General features: G+C 41.2%; 1 protein-coding gene across 6 annotated transcripts in view; it reads left to right on the forward strand.

The window, feature by feature from the left end:
- Nucleotides 1-15,761, forward strand: part of Sell (selectin, lymphocyte) — a 20,944-nt gene extending 5,183 nt beyond the window's left edge. For 2 of the 6 annotated variants that reach the window (NM_011346.2, NM_001164059.1), the window contains 4 exons: nucleotides 1,704-1,889; nucleotides 4,944-5,072; nucleotides 8,973-8,991; nucleotides 12,509-13,616. In NM_011346.2, the coding sequence (NP_035476.1) occupies nucleotides 1,704-1,889; nucleotides 4,944-5,072; nucleotides 8,973-8,991; nucleotides 12,509-12,527 (353 nt within the window). In that variant the 3' untranslated portion in view covers nucleotides 12,528-13,616. Of the gene's footprint in view, nucleotides 1-1,703; nucleotides 1,890-4,943; nucleotides 5,073-5,959; nucleotides 7,165-8,972; nucleotides 8,992-12,508 lie in introns of those variants that run through there. The other 4 variants (XM_006496717.2, XM_030252333.1, XM_030252331.1 and 1 more) reach the window with 4 other exon arrangements.
- Nucleotides 15,762-16,540: the final 779 nt, after the last annotated feature.

Raw genomic sequence — 16,540 nt, forward strand, 5'->3', positions numbered from 1 at the left:
TCTTCTATAGACAGATGTGACAAGGAACAGTAAAAGAACGAACATCTGATACACAGAATATGTCAGAGTTATTTAATAACAAATCCTATACACTTATTTTGGTTGGGTATTTCTGGAGAATATGGAAGCAAATCATAGATTCTGTACTTATGGAATATATATTTAATAGAAACTATTTATGTTCAGGGATCAAGTTTGAAGGAAAATGAGATGAACAGGAATAATCCTGTGGTGAGATCCCCTAATAAAATACAGGTCCTTTATTTGCAATGAATGGCCACTTGGCATCTTACTGCCAGCACTGGAGGCAATTATCCTAGAAACAGCACAGAGGACCACTGCTAGGATGGCCAAGAAAGAGAGGGTGGAGTCATCAGAGTCCTAGGAAGTCACTCAGAGATGCGGTGGGAGAACCGGAAATGAGAGAATACACATGTGCAAAGAGAAAGGCTCCAGCTCAGCCAACTACTATGGAAAGGCGCATCAAATCTTCAGAATGAGACTAAGTTTCAAAATGCGTTTTGATGTGTCTGCTGCACACAATGGAAAATTGGAAGAAGAAGACAAGTAATGGCTTTAAGGAATAAAGAACTGAAACAAAAATTAATTTCAGTATTAACCAACTGGACTAGATCTGACCAATTCACTTATCTCTGAAACTGTGACTCTTCCCCAGAATGTTACCTCCACCACACCGTTGGACTGCCCTTTAGTTTACTCCCCTTTAAACATCGTGCTTGCTTTCTTGATTTCCATCATATCCTTTTTCTAACTGTCTATTTTGTTTGTTTTGGTTTGGGTTTTGGTCTTTTGTTTTCAAGACAGCATTTCTCTATGTGGCCTTGGCAGTCCTAGAACTTCCTCTATAGACCAGGCTGGCATCAAACTCAGAGATTCGAATGGGGTAGGAGGCATATTCCACCACCAGCTGGCTTCTGATTGTTTGGTTGACTATAGTGACTTCTTCTGGGTTCTTTCATTTGTACTTATCCAAGCTCATAAACTCTTAGTCTCAGTATCTGTCTTTTCTATTATTACGACTTGGTTTGTTTCTTTCTTCAAATTTTCTGAATTTTATGGATGTATATATACCTATGTGATCTTTGGATTAACAAATCTGTTTTTAGCCATGACCTCCAAATATGCTAAGAATGTTGTTTGGATATCTACGACTCAAGTGTCTCCAGTCAGTTTTTTTTTCTTTTTTGTGGCTGTAATTACATTCCATGGAAATGACATTTAATGTCATTTGTTTAATGTCAATCTGTGAAAAGAAATGGTGTGAAACTCTGCCACCCTACTCCAATACTTGTGTAAGATAACACTTGATAAATCAATTTTCAAAATTTTATTTCTTTTATGGGGCTGAAGAGATGGATTAGCTTAAGTGCACTGGCTGCTCGTACAGCAGACCTGAGTTCTATTCCCAGTCATCACATGGTGGCTAACAGACATCTCTGACTCCACCCCAGATGATACAATGCCATCTTTTGGCCTCCTGGGGCTCCAGGCACAGAAATAGTACACAATATACTTGCATACAAAACACCTATACATGTACAATTCAATAAAATAATTTTTATTAATTAAAAAATAGGCACTATCACACTTGGATATAATGCACAATGATTATATTCATCCCCAGCCCCATTCCAATCAAATCCTCATAACTCTTCTCAACCCTGCTTCTCTCTCCATGAAAGTGGTCCAGTGTGAGCCTTTGGAGGCCCCTGAGTTGGGTACCATGGACTGCATCCACCCCTTGGGAAACTTCAGCTTCCAGTCCAAGTGTGCTTTCAACTGTTCTGAGGGAAGAGAGCTACTTGGGACTGCAGAAACACAGTGTGGAGCATCTGGAAACTGGTCATCTCCAGAGCCAATCTGCCAAGGTGAGTGACTTTAGAGTGGATCTTTGTTGTGGCAAGCTTGTGTTTATAGTCTGAGAATACAGGGGAGTCTTGCCTAGAAGTCTGTTTCTTCTGTTGCTGTATAATTTAACCAGAGTTGGGTTGTAGTTTGATGCTTTTCAAGTGTTTTGTTTTGTTTTGTTTTGTTTTGTTTTGTTTTGCTTTTCTCACTAAAATGAAATGCAAAACACCAAACCAATCCAAACCAAACCTAGCTAAACAAAAGCAAAAGTCTTTGAAGTCATCTGGCATTTTATAATCTGATTTACAGCAATACATTGAAGTTATACTCTGTATCTTTTTTTCTCTCATTGTTATCACATAAAGCCTTGATGAACCCTAGTTGAACTTTGGTTCCTCTCCTTCAATGACACCCATTTTATGTGGTGGCCAACTTAGCACCAACCAGTTTCTTTCAGGGGATTTACAGGTCTTTCTTGATTGCTTCAGTTGGTAGGTTCTTAAAGTCATCTTTTCTTTGTTTTTCTCCAGTGTAAGCTCTCAGGAGAATAACAACTTCTGCAAAAAACAAAGCCCCACTCTTGATTGTTTTCATTTGCAATAGAGTGGGTTTTCATCCTTTCTTGACTGACAGGGTTTATCACATATAGATGATGGAAAAAAAAACCTGGTAACTCTGAAGTTCTGGATAGGCTTTTTACATTTATATTTATAGTTCCCTAGTTTAATTCTCTAAAGTAAACCAAAATCTATCGTTGACATCATGGAACTGAATTGTAAGGAATTGAATCAGTGATAAGCCTGCTTCAGGGAGTAGGGGTGTCTGTCAAAGCTGCTTAAGGAAAAGGCTGAAAGCTTTGTGATCACTGAGCATGTCCCATGCCAGAGTCTGCCTTCTGAGTCTAAGACTGTATGGTATGACATTTCCAGAAGTCTTGCATGTTACCATGCTGGGGCAGCCTTTTGGAATGGCTACCCTATACCACCATGGGCTGCCAATGCCTTGTTGTCTCTATCTCTGACCAGTTATCCATATCACAAGTCTGAAAGTACGGTCCAAAGTAATTCCCACAAGTTAGAAATTTCTAGATTTGTATGGATGGTTTCATTGATAAATTCTGGAGGCTCTGGTCAAAACCATGTAATGGGGGCTGGAAAGAAGAATCAGTGTTTTAAAGTACTTGCTTCTCTCAAGGACCTGGGTTGCTTCACGCCATGTGGCTCATTACCATGTGCCATTTCCTTTCCAGATAATTCTGTGCAGCACACACATACATTACTCACCCCCATAAAAGTTAAAACCATACTGAAACAAAAAGCTTTAGGATTGGCAATGAGACTGGGAGGGAGATGGGAGAGGCTAAAGGGGGTGGTGCAAAGATGACCAAAGAACAACATGTATACCATCTCTGAAAATGCCATAATGGAATCCATCGTTATGCACGATTAATTAATGGTAATAAGAAGGTGAAAACTGCCTTTGGTCCTGACTGCCCTGTTGTGTTATGTCCTCCCTGAAGTGACTCAGTGCGCACCTCTAGCAGCACCCAATCAGGGCACAGTGGAATGCAGTCACTCCCTGGCCAACTTCAGTTTTACTTCTGCTTGTACCTTCACCTGCTCAGAAGGAACCAACTTAATTGGCAAGAGAAAAACTGTCTGCAGATCATCTGGCACCTGGTCTAGTCCTAGTCCAATATGTCAGCATGAGTAATTTTACTCAGAAATACTGAAGGCTTAAAGCCGGAGCTGATCAGCTAGCAGAAGACAGAAAGGAGATAACAAACACTTAAGTCCCTTTCCCTCAATACATGTGGCCTAAGAAACAAATGGATATGCAGTTGTGCACTATAAAATCCTTGCCTGTTCTTAGGCTTTCCTTTCATGATAATTATTTTCTTTCTCAACTCTCCTATTGCTTTAAAGTGTAAACCCATTGACATATTTATGTATGACCCATGTCTTCTATTCTGTCACAAGTTTATTTCCCCGTTAATCTTTTAACAATGCGTCCTCTAAGCTCACTAGTGACTCCCTAACTCCCAACAAGTGAACCGTTCTCTAGTACCCCAAGCTGATGTCTCCCCAATCTGTCTGTGCATGGGAAGGACCGCAGCTTCCTCATGTGTATACACCGTGCATCAGAGTACATGAAAAAAAAAGTGACAAAATAATTGTTTGTTAAGTTAGCATATGAACTAGCAGCTACCAGTGTCTGCCCAATGTAAACCGTCTTCACAGAAAATAGAAGCGATAGGCCCTGAAGAAGCTGTCAAAGAAGATCGCTGGGTGTTTGGAGTAGAGTGGGGGCAGGGAGCAGGAAGGTGGTAACGAGGACATTACAGCAAGGCTGTATGCCAGGTTCATCAAATACATTTCCTTTCCAACCGACTTAGTTTTCATTTCCTCATCTTCAGCAAACCAACAGTTGCCAATATGTAAAAGTAGATTCCTTCACCTGGAGGTATCAGAAGATAGATTTTTTTTTTCAAATTAGTACTTTTCAATAAGAGACTGTAAGCCAACCCAGTTTGTATATCCAAAGGGTAGAAATGGCCTTTTAGTTGGTTTGAGTGGAAATGAAGGGCAGGGGTCCAACTGCATTGCTATATATCATTGCAGACCCTGGGCATATAAGCAATAAGATTTTTGTGTATCTCATTCAATGTAAGTAGTAGAAGCAGCTTCCTTTGATCAACAAGTTACCCAGCTCAGATCGCTGACTTCATTTTCCTTACAGTTTAGTAAGCTTTCTAGTTCTTCTCTGTGCTCAGATATCAACCTTTAAACAAGACCAGGAACGAAACACCATGATGACTACTTCTTGTTTGAGTTTTGAGATACATCCCCAGGACCTCCATGAGTCACAGATCTGAGAACTGTGGTCCCATAGGCAGAAGGCTAGAGGCCAGTCCAGCTGTATGCATACCGTGGGCCTTCCCGTGTTATTCCCCTCATCTGTTACATATGTTACTGTTGGGGGACATCAGAAGACCAAAATGATGACTATCATGAGCTTGAGTAAGAGAATAATTCTGTGGCTCATGCCATATGCCTTACTGATTCCTCTTTCAGAGACAAACAGAAGTTTCTCAAAGATCAAAGAAGGTGACTACAACCCCCTCTTCATTCCTGTAGCCGTCATGGTCACCGCATTCTCGGGGCTGGCATTTCTCATTTGGCTGGCAAGGCGGTTAAAAAAAGGTAGGTATGTTCAATAACATCAAAGTAGAACAGTGTTCAAGTGGAAGAGAGAGAGAGAGAGAGAGAGAGAGAGAGAGAGAGAGAGAGACCCACACAGGAAATAAACTTATTTAGTTGAAGCAGGTGCCAAGTGACTTCTGTGCTTTGTAGGCATAAGTCCCTAGAGAGATTGGGCCTTATATACACCTCCATTTAAAAAATCCAGACAATGTATCATGGTTGGCAGACCTTTTCATGATACGTTGCTATGAGGAACTTGGCTAGATGAGACACTGTAACAACTCTTTGGTCCTATTTCTGTATGAAGGGGAATGCATTGCCACTGTCTTCTGGGAGCCTGCACAACTTTGATCTTAGCACTACAATAGCATTAGGAAGAGAGTCTATGATTGTCTAAGATTTTTGAACATCTCTTTAAGAGTCATATAACTTTCCGGGTGTTGACATGTGGTTGCCCTTGGGAGAAATCCTTGTGGATTCTCTCTAGAATCTATTCACTGAGGTCACCACTGTAATCTAGTATACCATATATATGTATGTGTAAACATATACATATTTAAACATATGTGTGTTTATATTTGTATGCATACATATGTAGTGTACACACATATACGTATATAGTGTACTAGGTTACAGTGGAGGATATATACACATCCTAATGATATGCATACACACACAGACACATATACAGAGAGAGAGAGAGAGAAATACACATACATATATCCAATATCCAATAAGGCAGAAACCTGAAGAAAAAAGGGAAAGGGAAAGGAGAGCGTCCTCAAAATCTTATTCTCTATCATCCAGGAAGTATATAAACTCTGCACGAGGACAGAACATTCTTCTTTTGCCCCCTTCCTCCCTCCTGAGTATGCCTTTGCCTTCAGGTCGGACCAACGCACCAGCCACAGGCCCACAGTCTGCTGCAGTTTTGAGGTGTGCACTGCCACATTTGTCCACGTTTATCTAGCAGATCTACTCAAAACTGTAAGATTCACATACCCCGGCAGCTTTAAAGATTCCCCCGTATTAAGGTCAGGTACTATGAGTAACCTTTGTGACTCCTTTGTGCTGCTTCCTGTGGTAGAAGCTGACGGCCACTTAGATTTCCCTTCCACCAGACTCACCAGTGCACGTTGTGTCACCCAGCTCACCCACACTGGCAACTGAAAGAAAATCGTCTACCCGTCTCTGACAATCTTCCCACCATGATTTGATCTCCTGTCCAAATTTAAAAATAGGAGGTGATAGACTCATTTTCCACCAATCCATAAGATAATAGAGGATGCGCTATGTAGGAACAGCACTAACTATAACGTGTCAGTACTGAACAGTTCAAACTTTTCCTCTATTGATGGAAATTCCACGGACCTTGGATACCGCCATCACACAGGATACTAAGTATCGCCTACGGCACCAGAACAAAGCTGAGATTGACACTTTTCTTCCTCTTACTGAGACTTCAAAACCTCACTCCAACTGTCTTGCTGCCTTGGGTGGGGCAAAGAGGTCATCACACATGCTCCCTGAGTAAGGTGGCCATTAGCTCAGTGACTTCAAGGAGTAATGAGGACGACAAGGACTCCCAAATTTCATCTTTTTCAGAGGCAGTTGTAACCACAAAGGAATTTAGTCAAAGTCACCCGTATTTGGTGGGTGCTAGCTGGTTAAGGCTACCTTATGAGTGGGGAGGAGAAAAGCTGTAGGTTGTTTTTAAAGTCTTAACTTTGGAGTCAGTCATTTCTGTAGACGATCTCAAACTGATAACAAGAAAACGGCATGCCCCTGCTGTGGGAATCTGAGTAGGGCAAACAGGAAACAGATAACGGGTACTTGGGCTAGTGGCAGTTATGCCACCAAAGAGAGTAGCGGTTCCCAGAGATCACTAACTCTGGAGGGAAAACTCGGTGTAACTATGCTGTGTCCAATGGTCTTCAATCATGAAACAGCCACTCATCTCTCAAGCTTGCAAGGGAATGGCTTTGTCTTCCAAACATTTTAGCCATAAATTGACTCTTTACAACATGAATCATGTCCCTTTTTTTCTATAGAGACACTGATCTAGGTCCCTGAGATAACCCTATAGGTGTTCAATAGATATGTTGATAAGAATCATAGTGAAAATAATAATTCTATATCCATACATATTACGTACATGTTATAGTTTTATTGGGTTCATCAGACTGGAAAGGGGACATGTGACAATTCAGAGTATGAAGGCCAATGGGGTGACAAAGCATTCTTCTCTCAGGTGGATGCTATGACCTGGTGCAAGGGCTGCCTATGCCCTAATGGTCTTGGCTTCTGGATTCCCTTTAACTCTTCTCCTGGGTCCACAAACAAGGACCCTGGCCATGTGCTCTGGTAGAAACACTTGGTACTCCTAGCTTTTCTCATTCTCCAAGGCAATGGCATTTTTTTTAGGCCAAGCTCTAAAATCTCTTTAAGCAGGAGCTCAAGGCAGAAATGGCTCTTTCCTCTGAAATAGCACCCCTAAAAAGCACTTGCTTTCAGGGTTACAAGGCAATGCTGTTCCTCAGGCGGAAGAAATTTCCACCTGACCCAACACACTGGTTTAGTACAGAACATGAACTTGAATGCATTCTCTCTTAGTTCTCTTTTCTTCAGAAAGACACTTCCTCAGTAGGACAAGACACTCTCTCAGTAGGACAAGAAATTCCCTTAGTAGGACAAGAAAATCCCACAGTAGGATTCTGGGTCTTGTTTACCTATTGTCATTACTTTCATTGTTCCTTGCCATATACATATGGCAAGAAATCTCAGAAAAGGTAGTGTGTGTGTGTAGACGTATATATACACATATATTTATTTGTGAAGATGTACAAATGGACTCAAACTTGATTATTCTACCTAATCTGTATATTTGGTCCATATCATCTACAAGCAAAATTTTGAAAGACTAGCTTTTATAGAACTTTAAAATATCAAAGACACAATTGAGTACTGTCTATTATGTGCCAAGCAATGGCCTAAACATTTTAAATACCGTTTTTTTTAACCCAACAATGAATTTAACATCTATGTGGGACAATTCTAGACTAGCAGTTTACAGCCACTGAAAAACACCAAAGCCACCCCTCTCTCAAAGGATTCTCCTTTCTCAGAAAGCTTTCTTTCTGTTTCTTTTTCTTCTGTTTCCTACAGACCTCATTTCTTCACACCACTAGTTAAGCAATATTTAAATAAGAATGTGTTTTGGTTCACAAAATGTACTTTGTATAGTCAACTAAAATTACCCAAAGAGTAAGTTAGAGGAGAGTCCCAACTGAATAAGCACAACTAAGCTGGAGCTGAGGTTTTTGTTTGGACACAGAAATGTGGGTTCCAGAGTTCTATGCATTTGGTGGAAGTGGTTTTCACACCTAGTTCCATGTGGCCTGTTCAAAGGGGAAACAGAAGTATTTATGACATATGAATTGTATATAAGATTCCATATGATGTATGAAAATATGCCGCTCAAATTGGATTGCATGATCCTCACTGATTCCTACTAATAAGACCAGAGCCAAACTCTCAGGACTCACATAAGAGAAGCTGAGAGACATTGAAGTCCTTTAGGGAGGGGCTGGTAAGAGGATGAGCTGTGCCTGGGACACTGGGTCAGACCAGTAGGGAGTTCAGCCAAGGCTCTGGCTTTATGAGCATCACAGCAGGTGGAGTGGAGTCCCCAGAAGCAGGCTCATCACACTGTTCTGCTACAGCTCTAAACGGTTACTGGTACCCCAGATCCACTTAGCAACAGATGGGTGTCCACTTACCAAATGCACAATGTATTTCCAAAGACAGTTTTGGAGGTGGGCATACCCTTTACTTTAAAAAAAAATTGAAATTGTTTACTTTTTGATGATACTTTTTTTTTATTCTTTTTTCTACGTTTAGGCAAGAAATCTCAAGAAAGGTAAGTTTTTCAATGAAGAATTTCCACATCTGTTTGTTTCTACTTTCCTTAGGGTGCTTCCTATTATAGATAGAACACAAACCCCGCAGTAGTTATTTACCTGAGCGCCTCATACAAATAGCATTTCCAGATAAGGTAGTTGAGTGCTAGCTGCCATTAAATCTTTGTGACTTTGATGCTAGTGGTCTGAAACAGATGGATGTATAATATGCCTATTAAGAAAGGAGATTTCATATGGTGGGAATGTTTCCTGGTAGTCTCTGAATTTTCCTTGAGGGTTAGAAGCATGCTGTTATGTTTTTTCTTGTCTTAGCTTACAGGACCAACGTCTAACAATTGAGAAACATTCAATTCAACAAGCATTTCCAACAACTAACATATTGTAAAAGGAAACTGTCCAGGTGCAGGCCATCAGTCTTAACACAGAAGGGTAAATGACTACTCTAATGAGTGCTGGCCTTCAGAAATGAGAAAGAGCAGTGGAGCATGGAACCTACCCACCACTTCCCTAAAGAAGTATTTGCCCCAGTTGGTTCTCAACACTGCAGTTCTTCCAGTAGAGTAATAATGTAGATTGTTGAGACAAGATGCAGACACATGGAAGTTCCTGGCCTATCTGGCAGAAATGAAGAAAGGGAGGATGAAAAAGGTGGCCAGAGAGACAGATGGAAGAGGATGAAAAAGAGCTGGGGTGACAAGAGTGGGAACCATCTCAAATGCAGCCAGAGTAGCCATCAGATTTCCAGAGGGTGCATTAAGGGCATCAGTGGGAAGGCTATTTAGATAAAGACAGAGGTCAGCTGGAGTAAGGATGAGGAACCATTTAGGATAATCATCTGGAAGCAGAATGTGTTCTGCTCTCTTGAGAATTTGCCACAAAGAGTGGGAGAGTGGTGGGGTTGAGGACATGGGCTCAGTAGAGTCTTTTTACTCTGTTTCTATTGCTGTAATTGTGTAGATAGGACCCAAGTAAGAAAAGGGTCTCTCTGGGGACTGGCCTCCCTATCTCTGTAGCAGGAAACCCACAGGATGTAAATATTTCTTCTGTGTTCCCACCAGCTGAGTGAAAGTTCTTTTGGCATATCCTACCCAGAGCTGTGTTCTGGCCGCAGAAACACCTGCTTTGATTGCTACTGCACGGAAGTGGTTCACTTCATTTCAAGGATGCGGTGGCCAGCAAGAGATGCTAGTCAAAAATAATTAGCATAAAATTGTCTAATAGATTTAACAGTTTGTTGACTTTTTTGAGTAATTGACAATTACTCAATTAACTTTTGTTTATTGAACGTTTTTTTTTATTAGAACAACACTAAGCTTAACTGAGACACTCAGAGCAATGAGTCCTTGACTCTAACTTCAGGGAAATTCTTATCTAATTGTGGAATGAAGACAGAAATATTTAGAAGTACAGAACAATCTAAGGCAGAAATGGTCATAGTTGATGAATTTTGTACCGATGAGAAGAAAAATCATTGCAAGAAAGGCAGAATCTGGGAGAGAACCTTCAAAAAGTTCAGACTAGGAAGGTAACTCAAACATGGGCATGAGAAGATGCGCAGATTTTCCTAGAGTCCCTGGTCTACTGAGCATCTGGGCAATGAAGGCGATCATCCTCACACCAGCACATGGCTTTAGCTTACCCACCAGGTGTACTAGAACTTGGAAGCTGATTGGCTACCTGGAGTTAATCTCACTGATTAACTAAGGTGATACCACTTCATACATTTTTAGGCTCGAAAGACTGAGGACATCACCTTAAAACTGACTTTGTAGTTAGGTAAATAACTTACCCACAGGCCTTGTGACAGTGATAGTTACAGTAATAAATAGTAGATAAAAACAAACTTTTATCAAATACACATTCCATGTTGCATACTGTTTTAAGTGTTTTGAGTCTTAAATGGTTAGATGTTGTCTGCAATCCTGTATAGATAGGGAGTGTTGTGATCCTTAATAACAGTAAAGAAACAGAAGGGGAAACGACAGTGGCTTAAGGGAAGTCACTGGAAAAAGGGAAAAAGCTGAAACTTGTAACACCAGCATCCAGAGACAGTATCCCTGTTACTCGTATGATTCTAGATCCTTGATTTACTTCTATGTTAGGGGTTTTACTACCAGAGCCCCTCCTCTTCCAGTAAAATGACTTATTTTCACACTAAACCATGGTGTGATGGCACTGAGGAAGGGTGTGGTGGAAGAAATAGGGTGTGTCTCTAGAACAAGCCAAGGGGGGCATGAACTTTTTTTTTTTTCTAACTTAAGTTGATTCTCACAGGTCTTTGTTCTTGTTCCTATTAGTTTTTGGCTGATGAATGACTCCTTGGGCATTTGTGGTTTTGATTCTTGCTGGTTATTTTGACTCTTCTGCAAACTGGTTCTGTTTATCACCTCATTTGGTTTCTGGTTTCTAAATTCTACCTGGGTAAAAGCTACACCCATGATACACAGGATACGATGCCAACCTCAGAGGAGAGGGTATGTGCGAGATTCTGCTTTCAGAAACATTTTTATTTCTACACTGGCAAGCAAGTTTGCAGCTGCCACGGTGGTTTACCCTGACAGTTCAGAACGAGACCAGAGCCTCCGAATCTGGTTCTCCTTTTGAAAGGTGCAAAGGCACAGAAATATGGTTCTCCTCCACCCTTTCCAGGAATGGCACAGTTGTGACATAGAACACAGTGGCACCTATTTCATGAATATAAATTCGTCCTTATCTCTCTAAACCATACTCCACCAGAATCTCAAATCTGGAACCAATACCACTCTCTTCCTGAGTTTTTATTTTCTCCGATCTCACATTTTATCTCCTACTTCCCCACCTCTCCACTGTAAAATCAGCATGCAGTAACCTCCACAGGTTCCACATGGAAATTAGCAGTATTGCAGAACTATGACCAGATGCGATCTGGGGGCCAGCACTCTGAACATCATACTTCTTAGAGAATCGGGACTTCAGGCTGAATCAACGTTTACATTAAAATATTTATTTGGAGAGAGGGGCTGGAGAGCTGACTCAGCAGCTGAGGGTGTGTGCTGCTCTTGTAAAGAACCCAAGTTCAGTCCCTAGCATCTGCACTGAGTGGCTCACAACTGCCTGTAACTCTGGCTCCAGGAAATTTGCCCCCTAGAAACTGTAACCAAGCAACTTCAGTCATGCGCACGGGCACACACACATGTGCGCATGCGCACACATGCGCACACGCATGATGAAAAATCAAAATAAATCTTTAAAACGTTGGCTTGGGGATACTACTTGACTGTGAAAAATGTTGCTGTAATGTCTCTTCCACATTTCTTTTAAAACGCTTCACACCTTGTCCACGATCTCCAACTAGAAGCCTTCCGTGCTCTCTTCTTCACGTTAGTGGCTCTTTACCTCCTCTGCTAGCACTTCAGTGTTTGTGGTTTCCTTGCCTCTGTCACCTAGAGAATGTTCACCTGTATTACTAACAAATTCGTTTTTACCACTTTTAAAAGCTCCTTAGTTTAATTTTATAATCTGTTGCTTCTCTTTCAGGATGGATGATCCATACTGATTCATCCTTTGTGAAAGGAAAGCCATGAAGTGCTAAAGACAAAACATTGGAAAATAACGTCAAGTCCTCCCGTGAAGATTTTACACGCAGGCATCTCCCACATTAGAGATGCAGTGTTTGCTCAACGAATCTGGAAGGATTTCTTCATGACCAACAGCTCCTCCTAATTTCCCCTCGCTCATTCATCCCATTAACCCTATCCCATAATGTGTGTCTATACAGAGTAGTATTTTATCATCTTTTCTGTGGAGGAACAAGCAAAAGTGTTACTGTAGAATATAAAGACAGCTGCTTTTACTCTTTCCTAACTCTTGTTTCCTAGTTCAATTCAGCACAGAAGCTAATGCCAAACACAGTGAAAATATGATCCATGAGTAATTGGAAACTCAGACTCCTTGCGCATAGTACGTACCCTATGTAACATCGACAAAAATCTTTCATTTCCACCTCCAAAGAACAGTGCTCTATTCAAGTTGGGAAAGTCCTACTTCCTCTGTAGACCCACTATCTGTGAGTGACAGCCACTGTAGCTGTTCACATTAACCTTCCCCATCTCCTTTTCCTAGGAGAATAATTCCACACACTGCACCCCATGATGGCCACCAAACATCAAAGAAGGGAAAATCTCCTGCATTGAGTTTTAGTTTTGAGTTTTCCCTTCTCTTTATTAGATCTCTCTAGGTTCCTTGAAGTCAGTGTTCTGATGATTATTAATAGTTAATGATAACACAACCCACTCTCTTGGAGCTGATGTTATGAAGACAACAGGTAGAAAAATTCCTGGGCTCAGGCTGGAGTGACACCCTTTTCTTTCCCTAACATCTTCTACTCAGATACCTAAATTTAAGATTCAGGACAGCTGTCCCCAACTCTTACCATGTCTTTTATAACTTGCTCCTTAACTTGCCCAACCTGTAGGCTATCTCATTTTCTCGCTTCACTCTGCAAGGTTTATAACATGATGAATTTAAATACAGCCTGTTTTTTGTTTTTTTTTAAATGTTACTTAGTCTATTTGTATACCAGAATATGTGTTGTTTTTTTCCTAGATAAAATTGTACCCTTCTTGAGGGGAGAGACTGTGTCAGATCTCAGGAGTTCCTAGTTTGTTAATTGACCCTTGGTAGATTTGTCTGACTGCAGTCAGTGAATGAAGCTGTGTGAGGAGATTTCTGAGAGCTTGTGAGAAAACACCAAGCAAACAAGACGAGCGTCTTCTAATCTCTGTTCCTCTGTAACAGGGATGTGTTCTCGGAATGGTCTTTTGTGCCCCTCCGAGGTGTAAATGGAGTGGGTTTGCTTCAGATTATCCATCAGTTACCAATAGTATTTAGAGGATGTTTCCAAGAACAGGCTCTCCTCCTGACTGTCTATGGCTTGAACTAATGTGACCCTACCCTCAGCACTGTACAAGCTGAAACTCATGTGACTTTGCCTAAACTTATGTGACCTTGCCCTCAGGACTGAATACAGCTGGAACTCATGAACTTTGCTTATACGACTTTGCTGAGGCAAGCAGAACTCTGTGAGTTCAAGGCTAACCTGGTCTAGATAGAGAGTTCCAGGCCAGCCAGGGCTACATAGTGAGACCAAACAAACAAATGGTGAGAAATAAATGAATGATAGAGAAAGGGAAGGGGAGAGATAGAGAGAGAGAGAGATTGAGAGATTGGAATTATTTCCCATTTCATAAGTAATGCAGTTTTTATGCACATTTTACATCTTATGTGAGCATTTTTTAATGAGGACCATGGTTTGTTTGTTTGTTTGTTTGTTTGTTTTTTTAAGTCACTTCTGATTCTATTGCAATTGCAAAGCCCTTTCATCCTGTGTGTCTACCAGCAGGTGTCAATCATGCTCACACACCTTAGGGTTCATCCTTTGGAGAAGTATAGTGCACAAGAACAGACTCAAGAGTTCACTACCCTGTCTGATGCTTATTCAGGACAACAGAAATCACAGACACAATTAGATCCTAGATAAGGCGTCAGGAGAAACCAGGTTTTTTAAAGTAGAGACAAAGTTTTGACACCAGAGCCAGCAGACAAATCTCGCAGGCTTAAACAAAAGCCAAGATGGAAAGACCATCACAGTGCTCTAAAGCTCATGAAGTGTGTACTATGCCATGGTCTTTGGAAAGCAAAATCACAGATGGGCAGAACCACAACAGCATTCTAGGAAAAAAAAAACCTATATGATGGTTTAAGAGGGGAGAGAAAACAGAAGCAGGGGAGGCAAGCCATTCAAAGGCAGTTCTCCTGGCTCAGCAACGATGAGCCAGGAAGGTCCATGTGGGCATCCCGAAGCCTTTGTTCTCTGACTAATGGGAGGGTGGAGAGTGGGAGGAAGAGTACCGAGCTCTTAGAAAGGAAAACATAAGACAAAGATTCTGGTTAAATATGGCTTATGCAAATCTTCCCTTATTCAAAGATCTTGTAGGAAAGTCCCTCCTCTGTTATTTTTCCTCCACATGAATGTATCTCCTTTATTCTTAATACAGGATTGAGTCAAGGATGTAACCCAAATGCCTGTAAGCTCACAAAGACAACTGGAGAAGAGGAGCAATGGGAAAGGGCTCCAGGTCGGAAGTGCTCTTTAAATGAGGGTGGTGATCAATTCTACCCACTTACAAGAAAACAAGCCAAGTTTTTGAGGTTTCATAAACACAGTTTAAGTAGAGACACTGATACAGACTGGTCAGCCTCTGTCAGGGTGCAGGGAAGCTTTCAGCAACTCTTCCTCATTGGGCTATGTTGGCCTGTGAAGTCAGATTCATAGAGATTTTGAGCGTGTAGGTAGCGTGTTGGATGATGCACTACTTGCTGTGGAGTATGTCATAACCTTCTAGATAGATTGGCTCCCCTTAGAAAGCATCTAGAGTTGTCATAGTTTTCTATTATAGACATACTTATTAAGCTGCAGAGTGGTGCTTCCATCTTAATACTTAAGTAATTTAGGAAAACAGGAAATCATACATGGTCAAGCTATGCTCTGTGACTTTAAAGACTCCTGCTCCTCCTCCTCCTCCTCTTCCTCTCCCTCCTTCTCCTCCTCCTCCTTTCATAAGAAGCTCTTGGGGCTGATGGTGTATATGAACCAGCCACAACTCAGCAACTAAGGAATAACACCAGCTGTTGAGTAATGTTTCTATTAGTACTTCTGTCCCCAAGGAGAACTGTTTGGAGTGATTTTTCTCTTGCTGATAGCAATAATAAACAAATGCTTTGGGTTTTTTGTTTTGTTTTAAGATTTTTCATCCTGATAATAGTTAAAGTCTGGAGATTAGAAACCATGGCTTCTTACACCATGCAGTGCTTTCAAGGGCTAGCTCATGCTGCAGAAGACCAGAGCTTCACTGGAGAGTGACACGTCAAAACACCCTTGAGCAGCACAAGACCTCTATCTCTTGATCTTTTGTGTGTAATGGGAAGGGGGAATACCTAGAACTTATATTTCTGTTTTCTTTCAGTACTGGGAATTAAACAAGAGCCCTTGTGCATGATTGACAAGTGCCCTTCCATTAAGCTGTGTTCCTCAGGCTAGTTTTAACTCCTAAGAACTCCGTGACTTCAGATCTCCTTCTCATGCTTTTGAAGTTTACCAGCAAATTAAGCAACACTGTGGCTTCCCTGTGCCATGTGGTTTGAGCAAGTTACTGACACCCTGTATGCCAGGCTTATTATCACTAAGTGGTGGACAGTTTAGCCCGACTTTTCGTGTTAGCTGTAAGGACTAAATAGGCAAATACATGCAAAGAACTTAGGAAGAAACTGGAAAATAGTAAGCACCAGATAAATAACAGCTGGTGATGCAGTGAATATCATCTTTAGTGTCAAAGATCTGTGTTTGTGGCATCCAAGAGCATTGTGGTCTTAGGTACATGTATAAGAGCATTGTGGTCTTAGGTTCATGTCTTGGGCTTCTCCACTATCCTATGCAATATCCCAAGACACAAGGCCTTGTGTGTATCCTCTCCCAGGAATAGTAAAAAGCAGAGAGAGATATTCCATGTG

Source organism: Mus musculus, chromosome 1, assembly GCF_000001635.26.
Source record: "Mus musculus strain C57BL/6J chromosome 1, GRCm38.p6 C57BL/6J".
In the NCBI taxonomy this organism is placed as follows: Eukaryota; Metazoa; Chordata; class Mammalia; order Rodentia; family Muridae; genus Mus; species Mus musculus.